The 25,888-nt window shown below is 48.9% G+C and overlaps 1 protein-coding gene, 1 long non-coding RNA gene and 1 pseudogene across 4 annotated transcripts; 1 reads left to right on the top strand and 2 right to left on the bottom strand.

Moving 5' to 3' along the window:
* Positions 1-1,663: 1,663 nt before the first annotated feature.
* On the bottom strand, positions 1,664-14,044 carry Dele1 (DAP3 binding cell death enhancer 1). The gene is made up of 13 exons (NM_024179.5): positions 13,894-14,044; positions 13,093-13,207; positions 12,893-13,010; positions 11,328-11,472; positions 10,224-10,385; positions 9,925-10,013; positions 9,727-9,823; positions 6,893-7,035; positions 6,107-6,265; positions 5,931-6,023; positions 4,237-4,396; positions 3,008-3,229; positions 1,664-2,413 (listed from the first exon to the last, which is right to left on the bottom strand). Exons 1-12 carry the CDS (start codon positions 13,922-13,924, stop codon positions 3,009-3,011), a joined length of 1,533 nt encoding a protein of 510 aa, NP_077141.2. The 5' UTR covers positions 13,925-14,044; the 3' UTR covers positions 1,664-2,413; position 3,008.
* Positions 13,728-25,888, top strand: 1700086O06Rik (RIKEN cDNA 1700086O06 gene). 3 transcript variants are annotated; one of them, NR_015475.1, is made up of 4 exons: positions 14,095-14,579; positions 23,340-23,454; positions 24,542-24,720; positions 25,104-25,888. It is a non-coding gene; the product is annotated as an RIKEN cDNA 1700086O06 gene (long non-coding RNA). The 3 variants fall into 3 exon arrangements; NR_027904.1 differs by lacking the exons at positions 23,340-23,454; positions 24,542-24,720 and having other exon boundaries at positions 13,728-14,115; NR_027903.1 differs by lacking the exons at positions 23,340-23,454; positions 24,542-24,720.
* On the bottom strand, positions 18,241-22,193 carry Gm10268 (annotated as a pseudogene).

Below are 25,888 nucleotides of genomic sequence, written 5' to 3'. Positions count from 1 at the left end.
AATTTCTAATCATAGAGAGGAGAAAGGCATAACCCTCCCTCCCTCCCTCCCTCCCTCCCTCCCTCCCTCCCTCCCTCCCTCCCTCCCTCCACAGAACAATTATTTAAAGCACTTACTATGTGTGGGCTTGTTTTTGGGCACAGAGTAGATGGGGTGCATAAAATCACCATTTGTTGACTAAGCATTTGCTGAGCACCTACTAAGTGCCCTGAACTATATTAGCAATAATGGTCTGATGGTCGCGTTCCCTCCACAGCATCATGGCTTTCTGGACAGAGCATCAGAAGAGCTTTGCTCAGAGATCTCATGGCAAATGGACTGTTTCCACGGCTAGGCCTTGAACCTTGCATAACCCTGCACCCAAGCCAAGCTGGCCCTGCTGTGGGGCCACCTCCCTGTCATCCTCTCACAATTTTCTCTCGGGGCACTGATGAGTCAGTAATAGAATTTCAGTGGCGGAAGCGCAGCAGTTTTGGGTCTGTCCATGAAGCCTGTCCCCTGGGGCTGTATTGAGACTACAGGGACCTTATAGTCATGGGTTTGTGCCCCCATATCATCTCTTAGGATGTCTACACTGCCCTACCCTCAGGTAGAGGCTTGAGAGGTGAGCACTACCCCACCCCGACTTGGGTACCCCCATTGTGTTTAGTCCAGCAGGGACTGCGGGGAGGGAGAGCCTTATTGCCCCATCACTATAGATACCCTGATCCACTGTCTGACAAGCACAGTTGGGGAAGCAAGCAGAGCCCAACGGACCCAAATGACCTCAGTTGGCTTAGTGAGACTCCTGGGAATGCTGGTGTTGACAGTTCTCAGGGCTCCCAGGAAGCCTCTGCTGCCTCAATGAAGAACCTCCATCTTGATGCAGGGCTTCTTGGCACAGCCTCTGCTGCTGTGTACTTTGAGTCTATAAAAAGAGGATGGCGAGGGCAATGCTTCCCAAACTCATCTGACCACAAAAACCTTTCTACTTATTATTCATTTTTGCCATGGAGGTTAGTGTACTACAGGGCTTCAAACTCTGAACAGGGAGCCCTCACCTTACACGGGACGCTGCTCTGAGTGTTGGGATGTGACCAGGTGCCCATGTCTAAGGAGCATGGTTTGAGGAAGGCAGCATGTAAGGTGACCAATGGGGTTGAGGACAGTGTGTACAGCAACTGAGAAGGAAGCAGGGAGCAGGGGAGGCACTGGGGCCTTAGGGAAAGAAGGAGCTGGAACACGGTAGTTAAGACCTCACACAAGTGGGGAGAGGTAGGGGGTAGGCAGCAAAAGAAAATCCTTTCCCTCCTAAAGCCATCTTTGAACTGACCACACTGGCCAGGCAAGAAGACAGCTGCTGGGAGAGGTAGGGGTGGGGCAGCTGCTGGGAGAGGTAGGGGTGGGCTGGCCCTTGGTTCCTCCCACCCACTACCCACAACCACATTTCAGCTATTGAACTTGGGCTAATTTCCAGAAGCCGGGGAGCAGCTATTCACAAATTCAGTAATTGGAGTCATTAGTGTTGACTCTGAAGTCATTTTTGTCTAAGTCTCTCTCTTGGAGAGCTTTTAAGACCCTTTAAATTGGTTAATGGAGAGTTTAGAGATGAGGATGGAGCCTCAGCCCAGCTTCCCCCTGCCCATCTCCCTGGCTCTCTCCAACACACTCAAGGGCAAGACCGAGAGATAATCCACCATCTGTTTTATTAAACACTTGTATATCCCTACCTGACCTTTCCCAAAAAGAACTCATGGTCTCCACTCTCTGGCTCCAAGACTCCAGGTGCCTAATCTCCACTGATCTGTAGGGTGATGATAATGTTTTCAGATAACAATGCAGTGTGAACTGGTAGACTGAAGTCTTGGCTGGAGTCATAATGTCAGCTTTGATCCTCATCTTGACCTAGTGACTCTTCTTCTTCTTTTTTGGGGGGTGGTGGGGGTGGTGGTGGTGATTTGAGACAGGGTTTCTCTGTATAACAAGCCTTGGCTGTCCTGGAACTCACCTGGTAGACCAGGCTGGCCTCAAACTCATAGATATCTGCCTGCCTCTCTGCATCCTGAATGCTGGGATTGGGTGTGTCTCACCATGCCCAGCAGCCTGGTGGTTCTTAAGGCCATGGAACTGTGGGCACCAGTCTGTCTTCAGGAACCTAAGCAAGGAGTAAGGTTCTTTCTATGGTGAAATGGCTGCATCTCAATCCTTTAAGGCAGGAGTCCTCAGTCGACAACTGAGGAGATGTGGTTGACATCCAGTCACTGCTTCCAGGCGGCGCAGCCAAAGCCCGGGTCTTTACACACGTTCCTCTTCCTTATGGTGCCGGGGAGGTACTGATGGTTCCTGGGAAGGTAAGTAACTAACTGGCCTCTTCTTTGGGACTCAAATTGTGGTATCTCTGAGAACTCTCAGGCTCCATCTTTAAGGAGGAGGTCTGAAAAAAAGTCAAGCAGACACAAGCAAGCATCAGGCAACCCCTCTCTTCCACGTCAAAGATGAAAATGGCTGTGAGCCCATTGGGGAAGAACAAGGCGAGAAGACTGGCACTACCAGGACTTCCCAAGCTTCGGCCACTCATGGAAACATCTCCATACCTTTGCCATTATATAGTAAACATGTTACTAAAGCAACGCATCTTGATTACATGTTGTCATGTAAGCTATCAGGGGCATGCACACACCCAGGGTTGTCTGCAAACTATGGTGTGGTCTAAGATGAGGAACCGGAGGCACAAGAACAGAAGTTAGCTATTTGCTCAAAAACAAAGGTGAAGGTGACAGAATGGGGGTCCTGGAGTTACTGAATGAATATTTTGACTGTATTTGAGGCTTATGTGGAAAGAGGCCCAAGGCTCAGGTGGAGAAAAAGACAAAGTCACCGATTAGCCATGCACTGGAAATAGGTGGGCGCCTTAGCACCAGTTGGAATTGCTACCCTAGGCTGTACTAACAGCCGATCTCTGCCACCCAACTTCCAGTCATCCTCTTCCTCGCCCCCCAGGCACAACCAGGGCTGCATTCAGTCTCACCTTAGCCGAAACCTAGTCTTACGAGGCTCCTTTCCAAGGATGGTATAGTCCTGCTGGGGGCACCATGGCTGGCTCCGAGATGGCCACTTCTGCAGAGGAGGCCGAGGTTCCCAGTGCTTGAGGCATGAGGGAGGCCTGAGGCACCAGCCAACAGGGTGTTCAGGCTGCAGAGGGAGGGGCTGGAGAAAGACTTCAGTCCTGTCGTGGCCAGGTGGCTGGGCCCTGAGGCAACAAAGAGAGGTGACAGCAATGCTCAATCATCAGCCCTCAGATGGGGGTCAGGTGGGTGGGTGGAGTGGGCTTTGTCGGTTTGTTTGATTGTAGCAGGGTCTCTACATATATTGCCTGTCCTGGAACTCACTGTGTAGACTATACTGGCCTCAAACTCAGAGATGCACCTGACTCTGTCCCTAGTCCTGGGATTAAAGATGTAACCCACCTTGCCTGTAGGGCAGGGTCTTCTTAAAGGAACTGGCTCCCCTGGAATTTCTTTTCTTTTTTCTAAGACTTATCTTGTATACAGCGTTCTGCCTGCATGTATGCCTGCAGGACAGAAGAGGGCACCAGATCACATTATAGATGGTTACAAGCCACCATGTTGTTGCTGGGAATTGAACTCAGGATTTCTGGAAGAGGAGTCAGTGCTCTTAACCTCTGAGCCATCTCTCTAGCCCCCTTCCCTGGAATTTCTAATGGGGCCCAGCCCCAGTAACTCAGAAGTGAGTGGAGCTTTCACTGCCCTAGAGAGGTAGTGTGGCCAGCCTCAAGACATTGGCTCTCCTAAAAAGTTATGACAACAACCATCATTTACTGGTTTATTGAACACTTACTGTGTGCTATACTCTGCTGTGATTGTTTTCCTAAGGCAGTTTCTTGCTGCTACCCAAGCTGACTGGGAATGCATGCCTCAGCATGCCCAATGTGACTCCTGGCATGTACCACAACAATGGGTGTGCCGAGCCCTTTATTTTCCTTGAAATTTAGTGCTTGTAACAAGCCAAGGAGTTAAGTTCTACTGTTCCTCTGATTGTTAGAGAAGAAACTAAGGCTCAAAGGCACGGAGTTCCTAGTTCAGTATCAGCAGAGGTGAAAACACCCATTTATGTCACTCTGAAAGCTGGCCTTCTAACTCCTGCTAGGGCCAGGACCGACAAGGAGACCTGGGGCTTCTGCCCTCTTTTGTCGCAGGACACTAAGCTCAGGAGGAAGCAGGCCTCGGTTTGTATTACCTGCTGCTTCCACGTTAAAGAGGGTCCGAAGCCTCTCCCGGGCGGGTTCATTCCCCATAGCTGCTGCCTGCTGGTAGCACTTCACGGCCTCTCCTAGATTCCTCTGTGCACCAAGGCCCTTCTCATAGCAAATTCCCAAGTGGAATCTGCTCTGAGAATCCTAAAGGAGAAGACAGACAAACTGAAGAAGTGGAATGCTCAACCAGGAGCGAGGTGGAGTCAGGCAGGCCATCATCCACAAAGCCTGCCACATTCCAAGCTCCTTGATCATGAAACGCTAGAGGCCCGGTGCTTGCCGAAGGAGTTTAGTTTCCTCTGCCCAGGGAGACTCTACCCCGGCAGCGTGAGGGCTCTTGTGGGGACTGGATGAGAAAGACTGCATAAGGGTTCAGCTCTATATGAAAAGTGACCAGTAGGCCAGCCTGCAGGGAGGTTTCCCAAAGCCAGGGCTGACTCCCTGATTTAGCCTGAGAAGACTGTAAAACAGAAACCACAACACAAGCATGTCATTGAGGCTCTGCCCCTGACCTGTGGCTCTGGCGCTCTCTCTCTCTCTCTCTCTCTCTCTCTCTCTCTCTCTCTCTCTCTCTCTCCTCACTGATATGACACTTATCTTTGAGACAGAACAAGTAGGCATTAGGAGCCTGGCTAGCGTTCCGGGCTTCCGACCTAGGTCCCTAAGTTTATTCACCTATGAACCGAGGTAACAGAAGCACTGCCTGCTTAGGTTGTCATTGCATGAAAAGCGCTTAGGTTAGTGCCACGAGCATCAGATTCCCTTCTGGCTATGCACAACACCGAGCTCTCAGCCCTTAATAGAGAGCTCTTACCATATTTAACAAAGTGAAACAGTGGTGCCCTATGCAGAGAAATGACACTGCGCACGCTGCCTGATTCAATCCACGACTCCTGAGCCTTCTATACCAGGAACACGCATCCTGATCTGATACACTGCAGGAATGCAACGAACCACAGATCACCTTGGCATTTCCCAGGGGTGAAAAAGCTCTGAGATTGTCTACACCAAAACAACTGTTAGTGCTCCTGAAATCCGAGTGATCATTCCCCTGGCATTCTTCATCAACATCTCACAGATCTAGCCTCATGGAACAAACTGGGTAATGCCACTTGAATGTCAACACCCAGGTTAGACAACTAGGTAGCCCTCTCTCTCTTTGTCTCTGACTTCCCTACCATGATGGCTGGTCACAGACACAGCTTCCAGGCAGCTCTCTCATGCCTGTCACCTTGGTCTGATACTCCCACCAGCTCCGCGAAGTGGCAGACAGCGGACAGTTAAGGTGGGCATTTTATGCTTGTTTTAAAGGTGATGAAGCAGGTTTGAATCAAGAAGTGATGGATGCCCGGATGTGTGGTGCGTGTGCAGCACCAGGCCCGGTGGCTGGTAGAGAGGAGCCCTGCTGGGCCACACTCCGAGGAGAGCAAGTATTCCCACCTCAGCTGAACAGTCTCTCCACCTTTAACCTCAGCACCCCAGTGGCCCTGTCCGAGGCTGCACAGTGGAGCAGTGGAAGCCATGGCATTATTGATCAGCATTACTGATAGGATTATTGACTCAGCCCAAAGGCTCCTAGAAAACATATCATAAGCTCAGAGCTCAGAACCAGTTTCCAAATCCCTTTTCTTATCAGACTTGATCCCCAGAATGCATGGACCAGAGACCTCACACGTACCCCATTGCTGGCCGCCAGCCAGAGGTATTTTACTGCTCTCTGTTCATCCAGGTGTGGTTCCTTAGTAAAGAGCACCCCAAGGAAAGCTTGGGCCTGTTGGGGAGGAATGACAAGGCACCTCGGTCACTTTCAGGCTCTGACACTGCACTAAGATAGATCCCACCAGAGGCACTCACCTCTGTCAAGCCAGAGTCTGCAGCCTGCTTCAGCAGAGAGACTGCCCTCTCTCGCTCAGGGTCTGACAAAGAGCCTGGACTTTGCAACAGACACCTGGCATAGCGGTACTGAGCCAGGCTGTGGCCCTGGACGGCAGCCAGATGGTAAAAGAGGATAGCCTGGGGCAATGGGAGAGATAACCAGATTGATTGCAGGTAACTTGCCTCTTTGAAATTTTAAAAATCATTCAAATAAATGCATAATCATTATGTCAGGTAAATGCTGGTAAGTCAAAATTTAAAAACAAAGATCCAAAAGACGAAAGTAAAACCCCAGTATATCCTACCTTCTAAAGAACACTAGGACTTTTGCGGGCTTTTCTGATCTGTTGTCTTTTTGAGGTGAGGTCTTGATACAGAGCTCTATATCAAGAGTTCTTTATCAGCAGATCTGTTACTATCTGTAGAGCTCCGATTGGCCTCAAATGTGTGGAGATCCTCCTGCCTCAGCCTCCAGAGTGATGGAATTATAGGTATGTGTTACCATGGTCAATTATGACACCCTTGAATACCTATCTTTCTGTCTTAAAATTAATTTCTTAATCGGGGCACAAATCTAGGCTCTGGGAAGGCAAACTGTCTGCACCCCCTGAGTTCTGAGTATGTTTCTGTAAGTTAGGAAGATATTACTTTGGTCTAACAGCTGGGCTCCAACAGACCCAGAGCCAGGCAGAGAAGTGGAACTATGATCCCCTTCAGCTTACTGCTCAGTTTTTGAGCTCACTGGGTCTGGGGATGAAACGGTACCTTGCTGAGGTCCCTGGGGGTGCCTCTGCCATGCTCGAGACACAAGCCCACATTGTACTGTGCTTTGCTGTAGCCACGGTCTGCGGCTTTCTGGAAGTAGGAAAAGGCTGCCGTGTAGTCCCCCGTCTTTATGTTCTCTGTCCCTGTAGGAAAGCATGGAGCACAAACACAGTTCCCACCAAGACCTTCTATATCCCCAACCATGCCCTCGTGGCTGTTCATCTCCTCCCAGAATCCATCTTTTCTTCAAGTTTGCAACTTACTTTTCCAGTTGGTTCACTGGGGGGTAGTGGTCAGGGACTTGGTGCCAGAGATTGGTGGCTCTGCTCACTTACCTGGCCATTCTGGCGCCTTTTGGGAATAACCCCTCCCTCCTCCCCAGGGCTGTCCATCAATCATTGTGCTGGTCCCCACCAATGAGACTTTGTCAGGGGTGTGAATCTTAATCAGGGTGACAAGATTCTCACCGAGAGAAAAGAACCCCTAAGTAATTCTGACAGCAGCGACCTTGAAACACTATCAGTGCTGGCCCCTGGGTCTCAGGAGCATCCCTGGCTCCTGTCCCCCTGAGGCTCAGTAGGTCACGAGGTCCCAGAGACTCTTGAGCTTATGTTAGCCAGGGAAGGGTTTCACGGTGCACTGGAACCCCACGGGTGATCCTGCTCGGCTAGTCTTATGGGGTAATGAGGGGCCTTAGCAGAAGATGGCCCAATGCCTGACTGACATGCAACCCCCAAAGCCAGGACCCTTTGCTTTGCCCAGGCATTAAAGAAAAAGCCAAGACTCAACTTTAGCAGTTTTTATCTTTGCTCAAACTGAGTACTGCCTGAACCCCTGTGTTCTGAGTCTGTTGCCAGGCCTCCCATCGTTTCTGTTCTAGAACCTTCAGACCACACTCGGGGTTTAAACTCTTTTTAGCACTTTCCCAATATACCGAACCTTTGTCTGCGGATGCAGCTGTTACAAAAGAATGAGCCCTGTCTCCTCAGTTATACTGTAAAATCCTCGAGGCAGGCAGAACAAGACCGGAGAAGTAATTTCGCATGGGATGAAAATTCTACATAAATGCAAAATATGATTATAGCTTGTGCTGCCTTTGTGCTCTGCCACAGGGCTCAGCACTTGCTGAATAAATGAATAAGTGAATGGAGGAACGGCATGAGGGTTCTGAGGAGAGCCTGCCCCTCCAAATCACAAAAAGCCGCATTCCTTCAGCAAGCCGAGTTACAGTCACTTCCCTGGCCAGAGTTCACGGATTCCACGTCCTTGGGAAGGAAACATGAGGGGCAGAAGAGACCCCTGTTCACCAGTAACCAGACTCTCCTACTCCTCTGGTCTCTGCTTCCTCTGGCCATGGCTAAGCCCTCATCTTGCTCAGTGCTCAGCACATCTTCCTGCCTGGTCTCCCATTTCCCTTCTGGCCGGAGTCAATCCATGCTGCTCTGTAAACAGCCACACGGATCACATGACCCTCCATCCTTCTTCATGCTTCAGTGGCTTCCTGGCTCACTTACAATCCCTACTCTCTTCCTGGGCTCAGAAAACCTTACGTGATCTGGCTCCTGCCTGCTTCTCTGACGTCGTCATCTGTCTATCCTTTCTGTGTTCCTAAGTTCCAGCCACACCCACCTCCCTTTTACCCCTTAACAAGTAAAACTCAAGGCTGCCTCAGGGCCTTCGCTCTCATTTTTCCCTCTGCTGAAAAGCTTTGTCCAGATGGGAACAAACGTAGCTTGCCTTTGTTAGCCAGGCTGCAGCTCAGGATCTCCCTGCTGGCATACTTCTACATGAAAAGTAGTTCCTTGCCCAAGTTACTAAAACATCCCCTTATTCAATATCTTCAAAACATTCATCATCTGAGATTCTTTTTATTTGCCATATCACTGCTTTTCTTTTTTGACCCAGGGCCTCACTCTGTAGCCCTGTCTGTCCTGGAACATACTAAATAGGCCAGGCTAGCCTGAAATTCAAAAGATCTGCTTGTCTCTGCCTCCAGTGCGTTGGGATTGAAGTTGCACACCACTATACCTGTCCAGTTTACTACTTATTATCCTTCAGTTCACATGCAAATACCATGAGAGTAAAGAACCACTATATCTCTAGGACCTAGCTCTAGCAAATGGTGTACATACAGCAAATAGTCTCTAAATGAGCCCTGCCCTCTCCCCCATCAACTACTAGACCCCATCAGGTCCTGCTGGGAATTCGGGGCTTCACCTTAGATGGCTAGAGACAGGAGCCAAGTTACCAGAGGACCCGGACAAACTGCTGAGTCATGTGCAGTTCCTAGATTTAATAAAGATTTTTTCCCATGATGCACTTGGGGCCTGCTGTGAACTGCAGGAGCCTACTCTTCTCTAAGCACGGCAGAGAAAGCTGGGTGCCCTCTAAAATTATTTTCTACAGCCTACACAGGACAGAATTTTCAAGGAAGCACACGGCCATCCGACTGAAGACATTTCTCAGCCTCCTCTATAACAGATAGCCGATGATAAGTCGACCTTGTGGCTTATAAACCCCCATAAAGGGCAACTTCAAGGTCACGCCCTTAAAGGAAAGGAGTGGTCCTCTAGCTTACTGTGTCCTCCCTCCCAGCTCCCAGGAGAGCAGATGCTAGAGTGACTAAGACAGAACTCAAGACAGAGCCTAGTTTTAGATTTGCTGAACCTTTATGAGCAAGGATGGGTCCCTGACCCCACTGAACCACCATGCCACATCTGGTCTACCTACCCAAGAGAAGAGAAATCTCTCGTTTAAACCACTCTCTACTCTGACTGCATCCCATCCACCCTTTTCAATCCTCATCCCCCTTCCTCGAGGCAGGAAACAGGTACCCAGGAAGTTGAAAGTGATGGCTACACTGAGCTGAAAGAGTTGCTGAATGGAAGTCACAGCCTCCTCCAGAGGAAGAGCCTTGGCCTTGTCTTGTTCCTGGAGGAGAAAGAGAAAGCGGCATCAGGGTAGGGTTCCCTTGGATCTCCACCTGCCCCGAGGGTGGAGTGGGCATCCAGGGTACCAAACCCAGACCATACATTTTTTCCTCCAGGGGGGTGGGCCTCGGCTGCCTTTGCCTGGGATGCGAAGTCTCGGCTAGCATGCAGGAAGTCAAAGTCACTGGGCTCTGCAAGGGAAAAGCCAACACCCAGGTCAGAGAGAAGGGTGTGACATCTCCCATCTCTCTCCCAGTCTGCCCTGTCTATGTCCAGTAACTCTTAGCCACCCCATTAAGCAAGAGGACTCAAAGGCATGACAACTGGTTACCTGGACATAGAGAGCAACAGAGGTCCATCTACCAGCCCCTGCCCCCTGAAGATAATAGGTAAGGTTGTACCTTCTTCAGGCAGATTCAGAAGTCCAGATCTCAGGGAGCTATCTGAGGGAAGGCACTGGGATGGAGCTGAGGGATGGTCTTCCTGGCCCTGCCTTGGTTCCCTGAGGCCAGTGTTCCTGGGAGCTGGGCAGTCAGACCTGGGAAGAACATGCCTCCGAAGTGCTGGAGAGAGTCAGCAAGAAGTCACCTGAGAAAGGGATCGTTCTGAGGGAGCAGGGGGCACTTTCCAGTCAGTCCCTCTGAGATCTGGGAGGCCAGAAGAAGAATTGTGAAACTCCTAAGACACTTTCCTTCCTCTTGTCCTTTTCCACTTTGGCTGGCCTTCCTCGACAGGGAGCTGTATTTATGCTGTCGTCCTGTCCTGAGCATAAATCATTTGAATTCTTACAGTGGTATGGAGTACCTATCTCATTCACCATCATAGCCTATCATCCAACTCTCTGCTTAACGCTAACACTGACAGTCTGCTATACAGGACAAGAATTTATACTCCAAACAACAATAACCAAGGGTATGTAAACAATGTGCTAGGCACAGTGCTAAGTCCTTGACATATAGTAACTCATCTGGTCTTGCTAAAGAATCCCTAGAGTATCACTTATTATTATTCCGTTTTACAGATGAAGAAACTGAGGTACAGAGAGATTAAAACTGATTTCTTCAGGAACACAAAAGTAGTTAGTAAATATCAGTTGCAGGATTTGAACTCTTACAATCCAACTCCAGCACCTCAATCATGGGCTATAGTCTTTCTGAACCTAACCAAGATACATACTCAGTAGATGCAGTTTCTGAGGAGAGCGGCCTTAGGACTGAACCTAACTAGTTGAGGATTGGGCAGGAAGCCACTCCCAGGGTCTAAAGCAGCCTAGGTCTTGGGGCTTCCTCTCTGGGAGGTGACAGAAGGACACTGAGGGACACTTAGGGGCGGCAGGGCCCACACCCAGTGTGGACAACACTTCCCCACTTCTCTTCCTCTGACTTTAGATAGGAAACGCAAGCAGCCACTGATGGCTTTCTTCCTGAGGTGTAGCCAGAGATACTTCCTGGCCCAGAGAAAACTCCCAGCCTGCCCCAGTTGCCCCTTGAGGACTGAGAACTCACAGGAGTGTGGGTGCCACCAGGAAGAGGAGAGGAAGCGGTACAGGGGACTGTGCCAAGAGCGTTCAGCTGGCTGAGGTCCTGCTACCAGAGGGGCGTGGAAGTGGATCTGCCTCGCCAGGTGCAAGGCCAGCACCGCCAGAGTGCCCTGGAAAGAAAGCAGTCCATCAGGAACACGGCCCCCACTGGCTATTCATCATCTGCCCTGTAGCTTTTCCTGACTAACAGGGGCAGCGCCGCACCATGTTCTTTCATAGCACTTGAGCCTGGCCTTTGGTGTTCCGAAGTCCTTCTCAATTACTCACTTAGGGTCTGTCACTCCTGTTTAGTCTGTAAGCAAGACAGAGGCAGGGCCCGTGGACCATGCACATTCTGGTATCCCTGGAGCCCAGGGCAGTGTTACGTGAAAGTAGGCGCCTGAAAGAAATGCATGCTGAATGCATGTGCCAGCAAGTGACAGAACAAAAGGGTCTAGGCAGGCACAGAGAGGCTGTGGTAAGCAGGAGCTTAGCCTAAAATCCAGAGACAAGTCAGAGCACCCGACCAAGCCACAAGAGCATACGTGTACAAGTGCAAGTTTAAAAAGGTGACACAGAAGAGCTGAGCTAGCTCCTATCCCAAGGGCTGCTTGCTTGCCCCTATCTTTCTGTGCTGGGCTGGAGATACCCCAATACTTCTTCGTTGCTACAAGAACTCTGCACTCTAGCAAATGAGACAGAAGCTCTTGGGTTTGGGGATTTAGCTCAGTGGCAGAGCGCTTGCCTAGCAAGCACAAGGCCTTGGGTTTGTCCTCAGCTCTGTGAATGCCCTAGTGAGACCTAATGTTTGTTTGTTTGGTTTTTTTTTTTCATTTCGTTTTTCGATACAGGGGTTCTCTGTGTAATTCTGGCTGTCTTGGCACCTACTCTGTAAACCAGACTGGCTTCAAACTCAGAGATCCATCTGTCTCTGCCTCCTGAGTTCTAGGATTAAAGCCATTCACCACTACCACTCAGCACGACACTTAATGCTTGTGATACATTTGCGACCTTAAAGATCAAGTTCAACAAATATTTATTGAGCAGCTATTATGCCTTAGACTCTGAATCAGGTGATTCTACAAGATATACTCGCTGACTACGTGGTACAGCTTGAACGTGTCTGGTTCTACCACTTAAGAGCCATGTGGCCTCAGGTATATTGCTAACATTCCAAAGCCTGAGTGTCCTTGTGTCTGGAATGAAGGTTAAATCTCCCTTGCAAGACTTCTGTCAATATTAAACAAGATAATGTATGCATAACAGTTAAGGTTGATAAGTCATGCTATCTAGCAGATATTTATTATCATTTGTGCTAACCTCCATGAAGGTAAGAATTATTATTTTCCTTGTTCTCTACTCAGAAGTGTTAAATAAATGTCTGTCAAATGGAGAAGAATAAACACATGGCAGAGGCTAGAGGGGCAGCAATGTCTCCATGAACGTGCTGGGGGCCACAGGCCTCACCATATGAATATATGTTAGCCTTGTTTCTAGACTAGGATGCTCACCCATGCAAGCTCACTCTGTTCAGGCCTGGGGAAGCCTTACCCATGAGATGGCGTCCCGCAGTGTGTTTGGGGAGACATGAGCAGACATCCAGTGAAAGGCATCTTTCCATCCACAGCACTTTGGGTCCCTGCTCCTCTTTGAACCGTGGGAACCTGATCTAGATGGTGCAATTAGAGACTATTAAGTTCTGTACACGTTGGGAACAGGAGGCCACATGTGACAGAATGTCAGTCTCTTACCTGTCAAAGCTGAGCCTAGTGAGCGGCAGGGTAGGGGAGGTTGTCTGAGACCCATCTGAACTGGTGGGTTTGGGCGTTATCCCACGGAAGCCAGGTCCCAGCAGGCGGGGAAGAGCTGTGGGGACAAGGGACAGTCACACCATCAGGGAGGGATCGAAGAGGGCATCCACAATCTTCCCTCCAGTGTTTGAGGAAATCTTATCCTGAGAGCCCCCGAAATCACGGACATTGTCTGTGCAGTTATTTGCTGGAGGTGGAACCCAAGACTTTCACCATTCTAGACAAGCCCTCTACCACTGAGCCTGCCCCTCTAACCCTTGAAGTAGTTCTTAAACAAGGGTATAGACAGAAATCTTTAGGGTAATGGGGGATTCCAGGGTAACAACACCCCAGAAAGATTAAACAAGATAAATAAAGCAAGACCCTTAAAGATGTAGCATGTTTATTTTGACAATTTTCTCCTGGAGTAGCTACTTATGTCCTAGAACCATATACAGTCTCACTCTAGTGAGCACTTGTCTCTAAATGCCTCCTCTTTCCATTGGCTTTCTTTCATTGACTCCTCCCTTTTAGGGCTCCACCCATCCCCTTGGACCTAAGCTCTACTTTCTTCCCACTTTGTCCTACCACGTTTCAAATCCCAACGGCTCCGGACGCCTGAATGGAGCCTCGCTCCCTCTGTCCCGCCCTTCCCAGATCTAAGCCCACCCACTGGCGCTATGGCGGCCTTCCCGCGGATCGCGGCGCACTGCAGGTATGAGTCCATCGCCTGCGGGACTTCGCCTTGCAGACGGCCCCTACCTCGCCCCAGGATCCCTGTCAGGCGCCACATGTCGTGGCCAGCACCATAGAGCCTGCAGCCGAGGGATCGAGGCCCAAAGGACGGGACAGGGACCAGAGTGGCCGCTGCGCTGTCCCCAGCGGCCGAGTCCCCAGCCAGCCAATCAGCAAGGAGCCCTGCCGGAAGGATGACGCTCTAGGAAGGAAGTGGCCATCGGATAGGGCGGGCTTGGCGCTGGCGAGGTGAGAGCTCCAAACTTGAAGCGGCGCCACGGCCAAGGTGTCCTCTGTCGCCATTGCAGGAGCTGCGAGGGTGCGCGAATCCGAATGGTGGCTGATTGGTGAACCTAGAGCACCCTTTGCCCCAGGTTCTAGCTCTGGCCCGGTTTTTTCTCTTTACATTTAAGCTGTAGGCAGAGGAAATCCTCGTTAGAGGCCTTCTCCCCACCCCGCTTCTCAGCCACAAACTGTTGTTTCATTAGGAATCTCACCAGAAACCCGTTTTCAGGTGAAGGCCGAGTACTCAGCCCCTTGTGGTGCCTGGTTTTACTTGATCACATTGTAATTCCATCCTAGGAACCACTCTATAAGTTCACTTAACAGAGAGAAGTGGAGTGGTTCTTAGCAACCTTTTGCGATGTAACTTAACCACCAAAGAGATATCTGGCTAATATGGCAGCTCTCGAGAAGTCCGTATTTACACGTTGGTATGTATTGCTTTTGTTTCCTGTGCATCTTCTACACCTCCTGTGTATGCCTATGTTTAAGTTATCTTCATTAAAACCTCCAGCTCTTCTTCACAGTGGCTAGTCCTGAAATTCTTTTTAATCCTCTAAACCAGGAATCCTGGTTTGGCCTGAGTCAAAGTCCCTAAAATTCGAACTCTGGCTGTTGATAGTAACAGAGTAGCAGGTTACAGCTTAACGCTATTTCCCTGGTCCTTACAGCTGACTCTGTTGCCTGGGTCTCTGTGCAAGGATAGGGTCAGCTGGAGTACTCTTGACTCTTGTTCCTAACCCCACGGGCTGAAGCCTTTGAGAGGCTGCTCCTCTCAAAATACCTTTCAAGGATTCACAGGCCCTGGTCAGTCTGAGCTGCGAGTTCAGTTTCAGTCAATGGTGGTTTTTGTAAACTGGTCCCACTTTCAGCACTCTGGAGTCCTATGGAAAAACAAAACAAAACAAAACCGTAAGGTGTTCAGACTTCCTCTCTCCTTCCCCCGGAGTATGTGACTTTTAGGTGGGTGGAAGTGTTGGGTAAAGGAGTACTGGATGTACCTAGTCTGAGACCCAGGCATGTGGTGTGAAAGTTGTGTTTATCTGTAAAACGCTCTCAAGCCATATGTCAGCCACCGTTCTAGGCTAAGAGAAGACAGATTGATAAAGAGCATTTGTGGTCTTTGAAAATGGCTCCGTTACGTTAAGATTAGACTAAAGTAGGGTGTGGTGACATACGGCTTTAGATGTGGAGGCAGGAGCATTAGTTCAAGGTTGTCCTCAGCTATATAGACCTAGGCCAGCCTGGGCTACATGAGATCCTGTCTCAAGGAGTGGAATCTTATAATTCCAGTTCCAAGAGTGGGGAGGCTGAGATAGGAGGAGCTCAGATTCAAGGCATAACGAGACCAGGCAATTCTGAGATTCTGTCTCAGAAAACAAAGAACTGTGTTGTAGGGCTGAAGTTATAGCTCAGTGTCAGAGGCCAGGCCAGTCCTTCACAGGGCCAAGGTCAGTCTGTAGCACTGAAGAAAAGCAAAAGGGCTCTAGTCCCACAAATACCAGCTTTCTGATTTCCTAGCTTTGTTACTGTTGCAGGGTTCTTAAGGACACACACTAAGCCCGTTATCTGAAATGTAGGGAAAAACAATACCTTCTGCAGCCTCCAGAGTGAAAACAACATAAATGTCTACATAAGTCCTGGGACATAGAAAGTGCTCAAGAAATATAAATTAGTATTAATTATAGAAGTGGAAGGTGTGGGCAGGGAACTGTAAATAGTATTTCAGTAGAAGCCTGAAAGGTGGAGGTGGGGAGAATGTATCGTGGAAGGATTCAGACGTGTGGTTTGCCTTTGAGTTGGGCCTTTAAACACAAATTTATTGGGAGACGGGGAAAGGCATTTTGAGCAGAGGAAACCCAATGAAGTCCAGGAACGTGATGTGGGGAACTATTCGTAAATGTTCTTTCTTGGGGAATTGGGACACCTTTCGTAGGCCATGTGCTGCCTGAAATAAACCCACAAGTGTGCTGGCTTGGCTCTGTTCTCCTGGGGCTTCTGTGTTCTTCTTCCTCTCAGCTTGTCTCTAGCTGGCTTCCTTCCGCAAGGCTCAGCCAGATCTCAGGTCTGCAACGAAGACTCCCCAACTGCTGGAGCCTCACTTCTCCGCTTTTCCCAATCCCTGTAGCACTTAATTTTTACTACACAGTTTAGCAGTAATTATATGTTGTCCTGTTAGTTAATTATCTCATCTGTGTAAGTGTAGTCTCCCCACTTCTCTCCCTCAGGGCAGGGGTGGCATCTTCCCACACGGGACTTATGTCCCACACGTCAGCCCACAAAATGTTTACACAGCGTCTCTTAGCCACACAGAGCCAGAAGGACCAGACCCTAATTGTGGAATTACTGATTTGAGCAAAAAACGTGTTCATTCTACATACTTGCATTTAGGTTCCAGCCTGTATGCAGTTAGTTGAAGGGATCTGAGAGGGAGAATAATGTATCCGCCCCCATTTACAAAATGGCATCATGTTCAGGGGTGGGGGCACAGCACCCTCAGTAATCCTAATACTTGGTCAACTGAAGAGAGTTCAAGGCCAGACAGATAATTACTAAAACACTGTCTAGTAGGCTTCAGGACATGACATGGCTTCAGGACAGCGACATGGCTATCACATCCATGAGCTCAGCAGCTGTGGTTACCTGCCCAAGAGCAAGCCAGCTAAAATTCTGAAATAGCTCAAAGAGGCACTCTCCAGACCCCACCGCTTATTTGAGGAACTGTCTGCGGATGATATCTGCTGGGAGAGGGGAAACTTGTGTTTTCGAGGGTGTGGTTACTGATGGGTTTCCCATGGGGGGCGGGGGGGGGGGGAGGAAGGAAGGAACATTTTCCTCCCAGAATCTTCGGGATATCAAGAGACTCGGAGGTCTCGGGAATCCTCACATGCATTCGCTTGCTCAGGGCCACTCACAGTAACACTGTGGGAGCAACTCTGACTTTAACCTCAGCCACTTTCTTCTGCTGTCCTCACTCTGTTTTTGGACCATGGCCCAAAATCAAGTTGATTCAGTCCTTCAAAGACCAGCTGTTGTCATTAAGAACCTATTGTCTAGATACCAAGTAAATCACTTCTCCTGATGTGTATCTGAGCCATTCTGTTCCCACAACAGGGACTACTGTAGACATTTGTTGTTGCCTTTATTTTTTGTAGACAATTTTAATTTGTACTAATCAAGTTTATGAGAGTTTATTCAGTGCTAAAGAATGCCCAGAGTATTTAACAACCTGGAAAAAAAAATGTGTGTGGCCTGCTATGGTGGCACCTGCCTATGACCCAGCGCTCTGGAGGCTGGGAGGCTGAGGTAGGAGGATTGTCATGAGTTTGAGGGCAACCGAGTTTACATGATGAATTATAGGCAGCCTAGGAGACCCAGTCCCAACAGCAAAGCAGATCAAAGCAGCTTGCTTGTATAGTGGGCAGCAGTCAATGAAGAGGTGTATACCTGGTCAAAGTGCTGAGAAGCGACTGAGGGCTCAGCCCTTAAACGATCGCCTTCCAACCCCTAAGGCCTAATTAGAGAAGGTGTCAGAAGAGGAGGCAGGAAGAATGTAAGAAAGAGCCAGAGGATTCGAGGGATGCGGTGAGATGCTGTCTTCAGGACACCACATGGCTATCCCATTCATGAACTTGGAGTGACTGTGGTTACCTGCACAAGAGCAAGCCAGTTAAAATTCTGATAGAGTTGAGTGGGGCCCTTTCCAGGCCCCACCCCTTATTTGAGTAACTATTGGCAGCCGAAGCTGCTGGGAGAGGGGAATTGTTCTTTTGAGGATGTGGTCGCCTGTGGGCCATCCCATGCATGGGCAGTGTTAATTTAACTCCGCTATCAAAGGAAAAAGATTTGAAATTGAAAAGGAGATGTGCTGAGAAGATACAGGGGAAGCTGGAGAGAGAAGTGGGCAGTGTGTACAAGTGAACATGATCTCATTGCATTATATATATGTGTGAAATTCTCAAGAGCAGAGATAATTTATAAAAAGAGAAGGATATGGCCCCTACCCTCACTGAGGAAACAGCGTAGCAGTGCAAGCAAAGCCAACAAGCAATTAAAATACAGAATGGCATTTTAGTTATTTATTACAGCACAACAAATACTCCAGATTTTTTATGGCTAAAAACAGTCGTTATTTTCCTCTAGTTCTGTAAATTGATGGGGCTTGGCTGGGTGATACTGCTGGTCTTACTTGGAATCCCTCATGAGGCTGGAGTTAGAGGCCATCTGGAACCAGAGTCATATGAAGACCACTGGGGCTACAGAAAGGCTGGGCATCTTCTGCTTGTGGTCTCAGGGCCTCTTGATTCCACATGGCCTCTCCATCTAGGCCACTGAACTTCTTACATCGTGGCTCAGAGGGTACACAAGGAGAACTGCCGGGTGTCTCAAAAACTGGGCCTGGAGCCTGCACTGTTTTCTCTATCACAGGTTGTTGGGCAAAGTGAGTTAGAGGGCCAGCCCCAAAATAGCATAGAAGGGTGGCCACCAGGCTATGAATGTGGGAAAGTGTCCTTTGGAGACCAGCAGATTCTACAGTAGAGGCTGTGCAGGAGCCCCATATAGAATGACAGTGACAAGTCCTCCTCCTCCTACTCTTCTCTTTCTCCTCCATTTTCTATGTGTATGCATGTGAGTGTGTGTGCACATGCACACACCTAGGCACATGCATCCAGAGGCCACAGAAGGACATTGTCTTCCTTTATCTCTTTCTATCTTAATTCCTTTTTTTTTTAACTTTATTTGCATTTATTTTATGCTGAATTTATTCCCGGGCCATGAGCTTTTGTTTCTTCAGTTTCTTCTGGGATATCTTTTTCTTCTGTGCAACCTCCTCTTCTGGCTTTGGAACGATCTGTTCCTTCTCAGTGAGGATCATCTCAATGTGGCAGGGGGAGCTCATGTATGGGTTAATCCGGCCATGAGCTCTGTAGGTTCCTCGGCGCATCTTAGGTGCCTTGTTCACCTGGATGTGTTCAATGACTAGAGAATCTACGTCTAAACCCTTAAGCTCAGCGTTACTCTCGGCATTTTTAAGCATGTGCAGCAAAAATTCAGCACTCTTTTTTGGCCACCGACCCTGTGTCCAGCCCCACTGTTTGGCCTGGGCGCACCTACCGACTCCACCATTATACCGCCGGAATGGCACACATTGCTTCTTTAAAGTGACATCCTTCAGATACTTGGTGGCTTTACGGATATGCATTCCCTTGATGGCCTGGGCAGTTTCCCGGGTGTTCTTAAAGTGAACATGAAGGTTTGACCCTCTTGATTTGCATGATTTTGTGGGGTTTTCTGGGTCAAGAGAGTAGCGAACCATCTTGGCAGGTGACTTCTGGCCGCTTACAGGAAGAGCCTTAATTCCTTTAAGACAGGGTCTTTTACTAAACTTGAAGCTTCCCATTTGGGTAGGCTCTCTGACTAGCAAGTTCCTAGGACCTGCTTGCCTCTGCCTCCACCCCCATGTTGGAATTGTTACTTGAATGCACAGCCATGCACAGCTTTTTGCTGTTGTTGTTGTTTCAGGATAGGGTTTCTTTGAGCAGCTTTTGCTGACCAGGAATTTGCTCTATATACCAGGTTGCCTTCGAACTTAGATCTGCCTGCCTCTGCCTTCTGAGAGTGCTGGGATTAAAGGCGTATGGCACTACCACTCAGCCATGCACAGTTTATTACATGGGTGCTGGGGATTTGAACTCGCGTCTTCATGTTCGCATGGCAACTTTTACCTACTAAACCATCTCTTCAGTCTCCATGGGTTGACTTCTTTCAAAACTAGAGATAGAGCTGAGGCTAAGGGAATGTAGCTCAGTTGAAGAGTGCTGGCCTAGAATGCAAGCACTTGTGCTCGGTTACTCCACAAACAAGGTGTGGTGGCACATGCCTGTAATCCCAGCATTAGGGAAGTGAAGTCAGGAGAATCAGAAACGCAAAGTCAGCCTCAGATACAGAACAAATTGGAGGTCAACCTAGGATGCATGAGACCCTATCTCAAAAAAAAAAAAAGACTAGGGAGTGTGTGTGTGTGTGTGTGTGTGTATAGTGTCGTGTCTGTGTGGTATAGAGGGCTAGATTGGATCTAGGAAAGAGATTAAGTCCTCATTGTCACCCTGTCCCTTCTCAGCCAGCAACCTCACATTTGTCACTGAAGGCTAAGTCATTACCTCAACATTGATATCAATTCCTTTTGCTTTTTACTCTCAGGTTTTCTTTTTTTTTTTTTTTTTAACGCAAACTCCTTCTTACAAATGTTTTGCTTTGTTTAATTTTAAAAGAACATTTTGCAGGAACCCTGCTGTCCGGTAGGAATGTGGACACGGGTTGGTCAGGTGACCAGACAATTTATATTGGGGTGTGAAGCGTGCTGAGGGAGAGCCTGCTGGCAAGGAGCAGGGAGCTTGCCACTGACCTCAGATAAAAAGATAGATGACATTGAAATTATCTTCTCATTACCACTGAGAAGGCAATGTGGAAGAGGCCAAAGAAGGTCGTTAAGAGAGTTTCTACTCTAGTGAAAAAGTCAAATAGTACTAAAGGGTTATATCAAAAGCAGCGGACCTCTGCTTCATGCTCCCTACCCTCCGGTCTGGCTCCCTGGAGGTGGCCATTTTCAACTCTTTGAAGTGTGCACAAGAAGGAAGTTGTGCACAAGAGCAGTGGTTGCATGCTATCCAACAGCACTCCCACTGACCGCCTTGTTATCTCAATAGGTTAATTCTTATCTTTTCCTTCACTTCTCTTATTTGTCGTATATCATGGGACTAATATAGATAGTAACTATCTCACAAGGAAACACACTGAATGATACTCGATGATGGTGATGATGGTGATGGTGATGATGATGATGATGGAGGAAACTTGAGAGCTACTGTGAACATACTTGGACTTAGTCACACACCATACAAATAAATATAGGGCATGGCTGTGACTTAGTAGGAATGACAAGAGCCCAGGCTCAGTTTGAGAAGTTCGAGCTTTTTTGTTCTAAGACAAACTGTTCTCAGTCCCCTTCCTTTCCTGTCTCTTCTACAACTTTGTCACTATAATTATCCTGATCTTCATAGCAAAGCATGCATCTCTTCACTACATATTTGCTTTCTTCCTATGAAATATACACAGGCCTTCCCTATCTTGGCCAAGACTTTTAATTGATCCTTCTGCTTCTTCAATTATCAGTCTGTTTCTTTGTCTCCATTGCCAAATCTCTCAACCCAAATGCTGCCTCTTGTTTCTGTATGAATCCCAGCTTTTAACCACGTCATCCCCTTCCATCTCTGTCTCTCTACTGCCCTGGACAGCAGTGGGGTGATCAGAGCCCACCTTACCAGCCGCTAGGGCACATTAGTTGACCCCATTACTCCTTCAATCTTACCTCCAAAGACTCTCCATCCCACTTTCTTATTTCTGTCTGCATTTCTCCAAGTGATCCAGGAAAGCAGCAACCTTGAACTCTGGGTTGACTCAGCACCTTTCTCTTCCATGCTAGTTTGCATTGTCATTGTCAATACTGGGACTCGCTGAAACTAGCATCTGTAAAAACCATATCAGTATCTGGGGTGGAGGGCAGGGGAGCCTTAACAAATCCTAAGAGCAGAATAGAGTTGGACCCAAGAAAGACCAGAAACGTGGGTTCAGGATCTAACAGATTGAGTTGCTTCCCTAGCCTGCCATGTGGATTTCTTGTGATCTGTGCAGACACCCAAAGGTGCCAGACACTCCCACACTCAGCTGATCACCAGGTCCTGCAAAAATCACCCTCATCCTTTCACATTAGGCACTTAAACATGTCTCTTGTGTCACTTTCCCTGAGACGCCGGACATCTGAGGTCACAGCTGTTCTACTAGAGAGAAGGCTTAAGAGCACTCTTTGTTCCTGCAGAGGACCCAGGTTCAATCCCCAGCAGCCACATAGTGCCTCACAACCATCTAGAATAGGATCTGATGCCCTCTTTTGGTGCGCATGAAGACAGCATAGTCATATACAAAAAATATACATAAAATAAATCTTAAAAAAAAAAACGCTGTGGTGCATAGAGGCAAAATAACTCATACATAAAATAAAATCAATCTAAAAAACCATTTCTTTTTTTTTTTTTTTTTTTTTTTGATTTTTCGAGACAGGGTTTCTCTGTGTAGCCCTGGCTGTCCTGGAACTCACTTTGTAGATCAGGCTGGCCTACAAACTCAGAAATCCGCCTGCCTCTGCCTCCCAAGTGCTGGGATTAAAGGCGTGCGCCACCACACCCGGCTTAAAAAACCATTTCTTTTAAGTAAGAAAGAAAGGCTGGTGAGATGGCTCAGCACATAAAAGTGCTAGCCACCAAACCTGACAACCAGAGTTCTATACCGGAGACCCATATATGGGTGATAGAAAGCCAGACGAAGGCTGTTCTCGACGCATATGGCATGCACACATATGCACACATACGCACACACTCAAAAAATGTAATAAAAAAAAGGCATCTCAGATGTTAGGGAGGATGCAGGTTTCTGGTGCTGGGGGAGGGGAAAATTGAAAAGAACAGGTGGTCTCAGAAGCTCCTTGAAGAGAGCCCTGTCTGGCTTCAGCCAGGCCTCAGCTCAGAAGAGCCTGAGGCAGGCTTGCCCTCCCAGCTCCCAAAGCCTGCGCTACAGTTTCTGAGGGATCTAGGTGTGGCTGCCATTGACAGCAGTGCAGAGCACAGGAATCCTGCCTTTAAAGACGTCGGGGGTGATGAAGAGACATAGTGAGATCGGCAGCACTTGCAGGAGGTGAGGAGTGCTGCACCTGACATTGTGCCAGGCTCAGACCAAAGCCTTCCTCAAGTGCTGGCAGCCAGAAACCAGAGGTGCTCCCGAGCCTGCTGCGCTCCGGCAGGTCTCCTCTGCACCCTCGAGAGCATTTCTCACGAGGCTCTATGTGTGGAGGAGGGTGCTCGGCTGCCTCGGGTCCAACAGCCTGGCTCTCTCTCTCTCCCTGCCTGCTCCTGGGTGGTGGCACTCCTGCGTCTGGAACTGCACTTCCCACTCTCACCAGCACAGAGGTGGGGGTGGGGCAGGGAGCGCAGCCTCACAGCTGTTTGCTCCCTGGCAGCCTGGCTAAGTAGTTCACGGCTCTGGCTCTGAGTCAGAACCCGCCCATTTCAACCCCCCTGCTGCCAATACTGTCTTTGTGGCCCTGGGCGACTTAACTTTCTTCTGCTTCATCTGTACAGCGGGGATAACGATAGGCCTTCATGCTGGTCCTGAGCTTTTACCGTGATGCTTCCCCCGTTGCCCTCTGTTTGGATGTCCATTCCCACCTTTGGCCTGGGTTCCACTAAGTTAAAGGTAAAATTGTATGAGTCTGTGTTCTTGGTGCCCAGCACAGGGCCTGGCATATTTGATAATCAGAATTTGAATTTACTGTTGGAAGGAATTCGTGAGACAGTATAGAAGATCCAGGATACAGGGGCTGGAGAAAAGGCTCGGCAATGAAGAAGAGCATTGGCTACTTTTGCAGAGGACCTAGGTTTGATTCCAAACTCCCATGTAGTGATTCACAACTCCAGGGTATCTGACACACTTTTCTGTTCAGCATGGGCATTAGGCGCCCACAGAATACACATACATGCAGGCAAAGTATTTGTATACATAAAACAATAAAAGAAGAAAAGCCCAGCTGTGGTGGTGTGTACCTTTTAATCCCAGCCCTTTGGAGGCAGAGGCAGGCAGATCTCTATAAACTCAAGGCCAGCCTGGTTTACACAGTGAGACCCTGTCTCAAGAAGGGAAAGTGGACAGGGGGTAGGAGAGGCAGAGGTGATGGAGGAGTCAAGGGGTGGGGGGAGTTGTCCTCAAAATTTCATCTGGCTTTAGTGGTTCTCCCTCCATTCTGGTTATTCACTGCACTTGAAGAAGCTACTGCCACTGGCTTGGCCTGGGGGCCAAGAAAACCCACAAGGACCACAGTAGATTATACTACGGACCTTCTGGAGCAAACTGTCAGATTGATGGACATTAAGCACATAACCAATCTGAGGGTAGATTTCATCCAGGAGCCTTGCAAGGAAAAAGAAGCCCCAGCTCCAATAGAGAAAGCACATTTTGGGGAGGGAGGAAGCACTAAGAGTCTCCTGAATGATGCGAAGGCTGTGTGGAAACAGAAGACGAAAGGCCTCCACAGAAAGCCTCTGGCAGAAGGGAACAGGGCTGTTGGGCAAAAGACAAGGTTGCTGCAATTGGAGCCCAGTGACAGGGTAAATGAAGGCTTCCTTCTACAAGGCTGCAGAGCTGGGAGAACGAATCCTGCAGAGCCACTGAGAGACATGAGCCTCTGTCCTAAGGATAATAGCTCACATTTATTCAATTTTGTATATATGTACACTGTGCTAAGCACCTTGTGTGCTTTTGTCATTTACCACCCACAATCCTCTAGGAGCCCGGTACTCTTATTCCCACGCTGCCTCCGGAAGGTAAATCTGCTCAAAGGCGATCTGCGTGCTGTAGCAGCTAAGATTTGAATCCAGACGTCAGGACTCAGTACCTTCCCTACAAAAATCCCTTTGTGGTCCAGCCAAAGAACTAAATGCAAGCGGGCGACCATCTCGACCGCAGGTCAGGGATAAGCTCCCCGGCGGTGGGGTTGATCGCCTGGAGAAGCTGTCACAGAATCACTGGCCTGGGCTTCCACCCGCGTGGGATGCGACCGCAGTGCGGAGGGCGTTAGTGCGCGTGCACGCGCGCGGTCGCGGTCGCCGCAGCCGTGCGGGCTGCAGCCGCGAGCTGCCCTGGTCCGGTGGCAGGGGCGCCCCAAGGCGTCCGGCAGGGGGCTCTCGGTCCCAAGCTCCCACAGCTCCCCCGACTGCATCACATCCCCTCTGGCCTTGGGGCGGGGGGCGGGGAAGCGGGCTTTCGTTTCTGATTTAAAACGACTATTTTAAAATGGCTTTCATTCTCTCTTTTTTTTTTCTTCCTCTCCCCCCTGCCTTCTCTCACAGCCAGAAAGAGGGGGAAAGCGACACCAAGAATCCATTCCAAACGAAAAACCAAGAGGAGACGCGGCAGCTCCTAGATGTTGATGTTTTGTTTTTTTGACATAAATCTTCGCACTCATATGGGAGTTTTCATTGATTCGTGTTCCCATCTGCTGAATTTCCTTTTATTTATTTAATATTGCTTTTTGGGGAAATCTTGCTTCGAAGCTCTGGAGAAGCATAAACCGTGGCAACCACTGCAGCCCTCCTCCCTCTTGCAAGCCTTGGCTGCTGGGGGCAGGGAGATGCGGTGGCGTCCTGCGGAGTGGGTGCTGGGCATCCTCCAGGAGGGGCTGGCGCTGCAGGCCTGCGCTAATGTGGCAATTCTGTCTTCCGAGCCTTCCAGAGGCAGGGGGAGAGGTAGAGTGAGGAAGGGAGGAAGAGAGGGGCAGACTGGCTGACTGTTCTTCGTGCTTCCTGCTCATCCCCAACACTTCATACGTCCCTTTCGCACTAATGTACACTTTGCTTTTGACACCATGGATAGTAGGAAACGTCTAACAGTGGGCATCTATATTAATAAGATTGTACATCTCACCGTCCAATCAGTACCCTTCCACCTCAATAGTGATCCATCAGTAATTACAGACTCCAACTCTGGAATCAGACTGAATCTTGACGACTTTCCAGAGGGAATTCTTGAATAAATTTACTTTTTAAGAGCTTGGGGGGGGGGGAACTTTTGGGATAGCATTGGAAATGTAATTGAAGAAAATACGTAATAAAAAAAAAAGAGCTTTGGGTTTCCT

The sequence above is a fragment of the Mus musculus genome, chromosome 18 (genome assembly GCF_000001635.26).
Source record: "Mus musculus strain C57BL/6J chromosome 18, GRCm38.p6 C57BL/6J".
Taxonomy (NCBI): Eukaryota; Metazoa; Chordata; class Mammalia; order Rodentia; family Muridae; genus Mus; species Mus musculus.
Note: the sequence above shows the minus strand (reverse complement) of the source record. Positions and strands in the feature narration are given on the sequence as shown.

Bases quoted from the DNA above. Each gene is read 5' to 3' on its own strand.
- Dele1 (NM_024179.5), bottom strand. From the start codon at position 13,924: ATGTGGCGCCTGACAGGGATCCTGGGGCGAG. The intron at 10,014-10,223 runs GTACAACCTTAC...TTTCCCTTGCAG, and splicing joins TCTGAATCTGCCTGAAGAAG to AGCCCAGTGACTTTGACTTC. The intron at 6,024-6,106 runs GTGAGTGCCTCT...CCTCCCCAACAG, and splicing joins CAGACTCTGGCTTGACAGAG to GCCCAAGCTTTCCTTGGGGT.